This window comes from Hippoglossus stenolepis, chromosome 10 (assembly GCF_022539355.2).
Source record: "Hippoglossus stenolepis isolate QCI-W04-F060 chromosome 10, HSTE1.2, whole genome shotgun sequence".
Lineage (NCBI taxonomy): Eukaryota > Metazoa > Chordata > Actinopteri > Pleuronectiformes > Pleuronectidae > Hippoglossus > Hippoglossus stenolepis.
In genome coordinates, this window is record NC_061492.1 from 1,009,432 (window position 1) to 1,017,785 (window position 8,354).

The 8,354-nt window shown below is 47.4% G+C and overlaps 1 protein-coding gene across 1 annotated transcript in view; it reads right to left on the reverse strand.

Annotated features, from left to right (window-relative positions):
• Nucleotides 1-8,354, reverse strand: part of LOC118117074 (neuronal PAS domain-containing protein 3) — a 208,249-nt gene that overhangs the window by 27,305 nt on the left and 172,590 nt on the right. The window contains exon 6 of the mRNA XM_047341827.1: nucleotides 7,336-7,516. Coding sequence (XP_047197783.1) covers nucleotides 7,336-7,516 — 181 coding nt within the window. The remainder of the gene's footprint in view (nucleotides 1-7,335; nucleotides 7,517-8,354) is intronic.

Sequence of the window (8,354 nt, forward strand, 5' to 3'; positions counted from 1 at the left end):
TGCCGCCGCCGCCGCCGAACTCCAACCACGACTTCTCGTCTGAGACCAGATGGAGACGACGACGTGTTGTTTTACTGGAGAATTTCTAAACACGACGTTTCACCGAGATACGAACGTGAACCTCCGTCGAAATCCTGCTGATTTGAGAACTTTATTTAAACAAAGTTCTTGGACGACCTGTATTATCCGAAATGACCAGCAGAGGGCGACTCCACAGTTTCTCAAAGAATTAAGTTTCTTTCTACCCTCCTTCCTTCCTTCCTCCTTCCTTCCTTCCTTCCCTTTTAACCATTTCCTTCTTTATTTCTTTCTACATCAGTAAAGGTGCTCCCCACCTTTTTCCTCTTTTCATCTATTTTTATTCATTCATTCATTCATTTCATTTCTCCTCTTCCTCTTTGCCTCCTTTCTTCATCTCCCCTTTCATTTTTATCTCTCCTCAACAACTGTCTTGTTTAAAAACTCAGGATCTTTCGCTCTCTAACCCTCTTCCTCCTCCTCAAATATCATCATGTCTTCACAGTGCTCTCTCTCTCTCTCTCTCTCTCTGCCTCTCTCTCTCTCTCTCTCTCTGTCTCTCTCTCTCTCTCTCTCTCTCTCTCTCTCTCTCTCTCCCTCTCTCTCTCTCTCTCTCTCCCTCTCTCTCTCTCTCTCTCTCTCTCTCTCTCTCTCTCTCTCTCTCTCTCTCTCTCTCTCTCTCTCTCTCTCTCTCTCTCTCTCTCCCTCTCTCTCTCTCTCTCTCTTCTCTCTCTCTCTCTCTCTCTCTCTCTCTCTCTCTCTCTCTCTCTCTCTCTCTCTCTCTCTCTCTCTCACAAATTAAAACTTGAGTCCTGGACTTTGAGAAGTTCCTGTGTTATCGCCGCAGTGACAGACAGATAGCAGAGAGGAGCGCTTCATTTGTCGTCCGGAGCCGCCCTGTCCTCTGCTGCTGTTATCTGAACAGCTCTTATTGTAAACAGCCCCGGCCTCGTTAAGAAGCCTAATTAGAAAACTGTAATAATAATAGCCCGTGATTGGCTATTGTGTACTCTAAAGATTCCATTTAGAGCGGCAGCGAGCGGCGGCGGTTTAATAAAACTTAACCAAACGGATAATTTTGCTTTAGTAATAATCCTCAGCCTCTGAAAAGTTCTTTGTTTGCCTCAAGTGGTTTTATTGCTTTTCTTAAAAAAAAAAATAACACACTCTCGTGACACTGATTTAATTAATTTGAGCACTTTTACTAAATCCATTGTGACTAATTCTCCCAGTGAGTGGAGTTTGGAGGATGTATGGAAATCATTTAGCAGGAAGAAGCTCTTTATGTGTCAGGAAAGACTCAGTTCAGTCGAGGCTGCAGCTCAAACTCAAGTTTTACAGCAGCTGTTCGTTTCTTCAGGCCGTGATCAGAAACACAAACATCACAGAGAGAAGAACGAAGGAGGGAAAGAGGTAAAGAAGGAGTAGAGAGAAGAGGAGGAGGAAGGAGAGGATGTAGAGGACAGGAGGTAGAGAAAGAGAGGAAGAGGAGAGAAACACAAACACCAGGGAGAGAAGAACGACCTGAAATGACTGGAACCATCTTTTAAAAACGTTTATTTAACGTTTACTTTGACTTTTTAGTTTGGTCCATGTCCCATCTGCTAACATGGAGGAGGAGGGTTTGTGACCTATACTGCAGCCAGCCACCAGGGGGCTGTCATGTCGTCCATCTTTATTAAAGTCTATGAAAATTAAAGGTTTTAAAATCATATTTCCACAGTTTTCTATAAGACACAGAGTTTGAGATAAAACACACAACAAACGAGGCTTGACGCTGAAATGTTCGATCTTCACTCCTGTAAAGATAAGTGTGTGTGTGTGTGTGTGTGTGTGTGTGTGTGTGTGTGTGTGTGAGTGTGTGTATCCCGCCAGATCTGACCTTTGCCTCTTGGCGTGGAGTCCAAGTGACATTTCAAATACAAACACACTCCAGCATGAACACACACACACACACACACACACACACACACACACACACACACACACACACACACCACCCCAGCTTGTCCTTGGGCGGCTGCCGCTGCCGATGGCCGCTCTAAATGACATTAAACGTAGGTGACTGTAAACTTGGGTAATTATGATAAATGTGAGCGATTATGACGAATTATTCCCCTCCATTGTGCTAATAGCGTAATTAGCAACAATAATCAAAGACTTATGATGTTGAAATAAGGCGACGCCGCGGACAATTAGACCGCGAGGAGCTAATAATGGAGAACTTATGGTGTTTTGCTGGAGGGCAGAACCACTGTTACTTCCAGAAGGACTTTGAAATTTACTGTTTTTCTAACTAATTCTTCCCTCTGATGAGAGAAAATTGAAATAAATACTCAATTAACTAGGAGCTTGGTGGCGTGAATCTGAGGGAAATTAATAACATGACGCTGGGGAGTCAAGCAACTTGAGGAAAGTTAAACTTGGGAAAAGTTGGAGAGGAAACACTGAGGGCGTGAAGTCTGCGCTGGCTGGATTTTAAGATGCAGTTTTAAACGTGAACATTGTGATAACACAGATTATCGTCCCAGAGAAGAACAGAAACGATAAACGACAAAGCAAACAAAGAGTTGTTGCTTTTCTGTTAAAGAAGTCGTCATGAAAATTCAGGGCCAATAGTTTTGTTCATTTGAAAAAAATAATTGTAAATGATAAAACTAAAGTTAGAAATATATTTGATAAATATCAAGTATTTACTGATGTTCCTTAAAAACAGTGATACTTCAAGCAAGTGAAGTTTTGGGCTGATCTGACGACAGCTACTCAAAATACAACTTCCTGTTTCGTGGAGAAACTTCAAATTCCAGGCGACGACGCAGAAAAATGAAAAGGCAACCTTTAATCTGCCGATCTCTACATTATGTTTTCTATTTCATGTCTCTTTGCTTCAGAGGCTGAGAAATTAAATCTTTTGTAAATGTTGGTAATTCTGTCAGCGAATCAGAAAAACCTCGCTTTTTTTTTGCATCAAAATTGTATTCAACTTGGACAGAAGAGAAACTCCTTCCATCTTCGGCCCTAATGATTTGGAAGCTTTTGCAGTAATTGAGAACGATCGTTTCAGATATATTGAATTTTATCTCCACAAAAAGTTTCCTTAAAAGCGGCAGCTCCCAAGGAGGTCAAAGGTCAAAGTCAAGTCACATTTCATGTTCTGAGATGTTCCCGTGACCCTCGGCTGATGATGTGTAAGTGAGAGAAAATGAGAGTTTCCCCTCTTCTCCGTCTTATGAGTAATAATTTTCCTCCACTCAGCCTTCAGAGCATTTAAAGACGAGCAGCCTCTCAGCCTCGGTTTGACTGATATTAGTCAAATTGCGTCACGTGCTTTTAAAGATGACTCTCTTTAACTGCAAGAGGGTGAACGCAGCGTCGGGCTTCAAAGTGAGATCGCTCTCCTCCAAGGTCGACTCGTGTTTTAACTCCACTTTCAGAACTCAGCTGTGACTGAAACGACGGGGTCAGCTGTGTGATGTGTAACCACGGAGCAGGCAGCGTTTAGTCTTGATATATAATCAAAAACACATGATCTCTGCTGCAGAATTAATTTGTTACTTCTCTGCCATCCAGAGGTTTCTGTGTTTGAGCAGAAAACGTCCTGCTGCGTCGTTCATGTGTGAAAGACAAACTCCGGAGAAGAGTCAGGACCTCGTCGTGAGGACATTCTCCGGAGTTCACGTCTGAAAACAGTCCAGCGATTGATTCTCTCTCTCCTCCTCTTCCTCCGGATGAAGTCAGCAGGTAGAAAACAGCACATGATGAATCATTAGCATACAGAAAAGACGCAGTGGTGTCCTGAGTGTGAAACCTCACGGAGAAACAAAGGCAGCAGCGATCGATCGACAGAGCCGACCGCTGCATGAAAGAAGAGGCGGGTGATGAACGGAGGAGCGCTGGCGAGGGAGGAACCAAAGGAACAAAGATGCATCAAGGAGGAGAAGATGGAAACAAATGGGAAAAGCTCAACCGGACACATGCAGCATTCGCCAGGTATCGACTGGATCGAAAACTAATGACGAAAGTGCCTGAGGAAAAGTATTATTCACTGTCTGCAGAGGAGGACGCCATGAACGTAACGTTGAAGAAATAATATAAAAGAGAAAAGACACTTTAGTCCCGTTTGTCCACAGTTAGAATGATGTGCGGTTAAATGTCCTCAATACTGGAATCATGAGGTGGATTCCTTAGCTTTTGTTTTTACATGAAAAACATTTGGGTTTGAAACAAAACGATGAATATTCAGGATTTAATTTCTTGATATTTACATCTAAACGTAATGAAATGAAGCATCTATTGGATTTAAATGTGGTTTTTGGACTGTTGAGCTTTTTTCCCGCCGATGTATGGTCTCACATTTTGGATTGAACCCGACCATCTTTCAAGGGAGCAGGTCTTTGTGTTTAAAAGTCCGACCGAAACTCGAACCAACTAAGTGCCACTTTACGCCGTGCAGAATAAGTGGAGGGAGGAGGAGGAGCTGCACGTGTCCAGTGACCAGGCTGCTTCAGTGCATGTAAACGCTGTGATTGTCTGAGGATGAAATGAACAGGACCCTGATACCATTCACCCACCTCCTCCTGGGAAGCTCTCATACAAATTCATACCAGCCACTTTTTATTCCTCCTCTCCTTCTGCGGACAAATTAACATTAAAGAACACATACATGAATCCTAATGCTCGCTCTCCCTCTCTCTCTGGTCACATTATCATTGGGGATCGCTCCTTCACATTCATACATGTCCGTCTGAAACCTCTCCCTCCCGCCTCGCTCTTTTTCTTTGGTGAAATTAACATTGCTAAGCACTCGTGCACATTCAAACACGTCCCTACATCCCTCGCCGCTCTCTTTCTCTCGCTTTCTTCACGTCTCTCTCTTTCTAGGCAGATTAACATGGGAGAACAAACACCTTTGTCCTCATCTCCTCCGTCTCTGTGGCCAAATTAACACTGGGAATCACTGAGACGTTCACACAGGCCTCTGTCCCTCCTTCTCCTCTCGGACGTCTTCATATCGTCATATCTTTATAGGCAAATTAGCAGTGGGAAACACCCCTCCGTGTTTTAGATCCTCTTTTCTCTTCTGTCTCTCCAGACAAATTGACACTGACAACTGCATATATGTCCTCTTATCCTCCGTCGCTCTCTCCATCCGCACTCGGGTGCGCGGGGAGGCTCGGTTAGAGGTTTGCAGAAAGTCAAAGACAAAAAAAAGAAAAAGAAAAAGAACAAAACCCTCAAATGTGGAACTCCAATTAATTTAAAGCCCCCCCGCACACCCATCACCGGCACCAATCAGCCAAGAATAAATCCGCGGCAGATCTAATTACCGCACTGTCTCCAAAGACTCCGGCCGCCGCAAAGCCAATCTTCCCCTCGTTGTTTGAACAGGCTGATGAACTAAGGGACTAGATGGATATCAAGTCATTTTGTTTAATTTATAAATGGATTTCCCCCTAATACTTAAATTATCATCAGCATGAGAGAGGCACAATGAAAAGCTTTGGAAGGTAAAAAGTCTTGAACATGTGGTGAAGGAGAGGATGGAGGGATGGAGGATGGAGGGATGGAGGGAGGGAGGGATGGAGGGAGGAGGGGAGGGATGGAGGGATGGAGGGATGGAGGGATGGAGGGAGGAGGGATGGAGGGAGGGAGGGAGGGGGAGGGAGGAGGGAGGGAGGATGGAGAGAGGAATGGAGGGATGGAGGAAGGAGGATGGAGGAGATGAAGATGGAGGGATGGAGGGATGGAGGAAGGAGGGGGAGAGATGGAGGAGGATGGAGGAAGGAGGAAGGAGGAAGGGGAAGAGATGGAGGAGGAGGATGGAGGGATGGAGGGATGGAGGAGGATGGAGGGAGGAGGAGGGAGGGATGGGAGGGATGGAGGAGGAGGGATGGAGGATGGAGGATGGAGAGATGGAGGGAGGGATGGAGGAGGAGGAGGGAGGGAGGGATGAAGGAAAGGGATAGAGGAATGGATGGGATGGAGGGATGGAGGATGGAGGAGGATGGAGGATGGAGGATGGAGGGAGGGATGGAGGGAGGGAGGGAGGAGGATGGAGGGATGGAGGGAGGGAGGATGGAGATGGAGGGATGGAGAGATGGAGGGAGGGATGGAGGGAAGAGGAAGGAAGGAGAAAGGAGGGGAGATGAGGGATGGAGGAGGGGGGAAGAGGGAGGAGGAGGGATGAGGAGGAGGGATGGAGGGATGGAGGGAGGGATGGAGGGAGGGAGGGATGGAGGGAGGGAGGGAGGGATGGAGGGAGGGAGGGAGGGAGGGAGGGAGGGAGGGAGGGAGGGAGGGAGGGAGGATGGAGATGGAGGGATGGAGGGAGGGAGGATGGAGGGAGGGGATGGAGGATGGGGATGGAGGAGGAAGGATGGAGGGATGGAGGAGGATGGAGGAGGAGAGGGGAGGGAGGGAGATGGAGGATGGAGGGGGGGGATGGAGGATGGAGGGGAGGAGGAGGGGGGGGAGGGATGGAGGGAGGGAGGGATGGAGGATGGAGGAGGGATGGAGGGATGGAGGGATGGAGGGATGGAGAGGAGGGAGGGATGGAGGATGGAGGAGGAGGGAGGAGGAGCGAATCCCAATGAGGAATGTGTCCGTTCTCCGTTTACACCAGCGACGGCTTTTCAACGTGTCACGCTAATTGTATTCAAACTTACAGCAGGGCATGCTGGGATACTGGGGAACGAGCGAGGGAAGAGGAGGGTCGAGGAGGATGAGGAGGATGAGGAGGATGAGGAGGATGAGGAGGATGAGGAGGATGAGGAGGATGAGGAGGATGAGGAGGGTCGAGGAGGATGAGGAGGATGAGGAGGATGAGGAGGATGAGGAGGATGAGGAGGATGAGGAGGATGAGGAGGATGAGGAGGAGGATAAGGAGGATGAGGAGGATGAGGAGGATGAGGAGGGTCGAGGAGGATGAGGAGGATGAGGAGGATGAGGAGGATGAGGAGGGTAAATATGAAGCAAACACCTGCAGGTGCAGCATGGAACCATCGTGACCATCACACGAAAACAACTAAATCCACAGTTCACCAGTGAGGTCGTGTTTTAGTTAGGTGAGTGTGATCCTGGATCAAGTGGATTTGAACGTGGTTTCATGAGGGGACTGATGGACTGATGGAGGCATGAGCTCCACTGAGGGACGTTGTGTTTACCACATTTATTAACTCTTCGGTTAATATTTAACGTTTCATGAACCTTAAGAGTTCAAAACTCCGTCATCCGTCTCTGTTCACTTCCCTTCTGAGTTCAAGTGTCTTTAAAAGTGATGATGAAGATGACGGGACCTGTCTGTCTCTGGTTTCCTACCTGGTTCCGGAGTCTCGGAGTGCGACGACGACGAGGCCGAGGACGCCCCGTCTTCGTTGACGGTTCCCTGGGACAGAGACAGCCCTCGGCCGGGGGGGAGCTTCATGCCGAGCTGCTCCGCCATCTCCACGTGATCGCCGGGGTGGATGTAGTCGAACGAGCTGCTGCCGGTCAGCTCCACCTGCGGAAACACACAGATCAGAACACGTCAAACTCCTTCTCGTCTCATTGCTTCTTCTCCACTTATTGGTCAATCTTCCTCCCTCTTCTTCACCCTCATCATCCTCTGCAGAGTTGTGGAATCGGCTCAAACTTTCCTTTGTCGTCTTTCTCCTTGTTTTACCTGCTCTTCCTCTTTTTTACTTTTTTAACCCCTGTTTCTTCACACTTTCTTTGACTTACACCTCCTCTTCCTCGCTTCCCTGCCCCCCCCGCGCTCCTCTAATCCCTCCTTTTGTCACCCTCGTCCGCTACGCCTCTTCCCACTTGTCCCACCTAGTCATCCAGCTTGTTCTTCTCCTCCATGACTCCTTATCCCCTTTCCCTCATCCTTTCTTTCCAGATCTTCCTCCGCCTCCTGCTCGTATAATCCATCCCTCGGCGGCCGTGGAGAATCAGCGGCGTTTTCTCTTTCTCATGGAAATCGAATAAATAAGATGCGTCTTATTAAATAAACAGAGTCCCTTCACCTTAAAGACTCTCATTAGCGGCGATAGAAGCGGATTTGTCTTTGTTAATTGGAGATGAGACGAGGGAGCGGCGCCAAAACCACAGCGCTGCGCTACAGACGTGCACGTACACACACACGTACAGACACGGATTCATGTCAAGGTTATAAATACACACAAACACTGAACATGTGCACGCTCAATTTTCCACGGTGTCACGTGACAGTCGTTTAACGTGTGTGTTTTCATTTGTAGCGAATCAAAAACACATTTATTTCCACACGCTAATCTGGTACAGAGAGTGTGTGTGTGTGTGTGTGTGTGTGTGTGTGTGTGTGTGTGTGTTCAGGA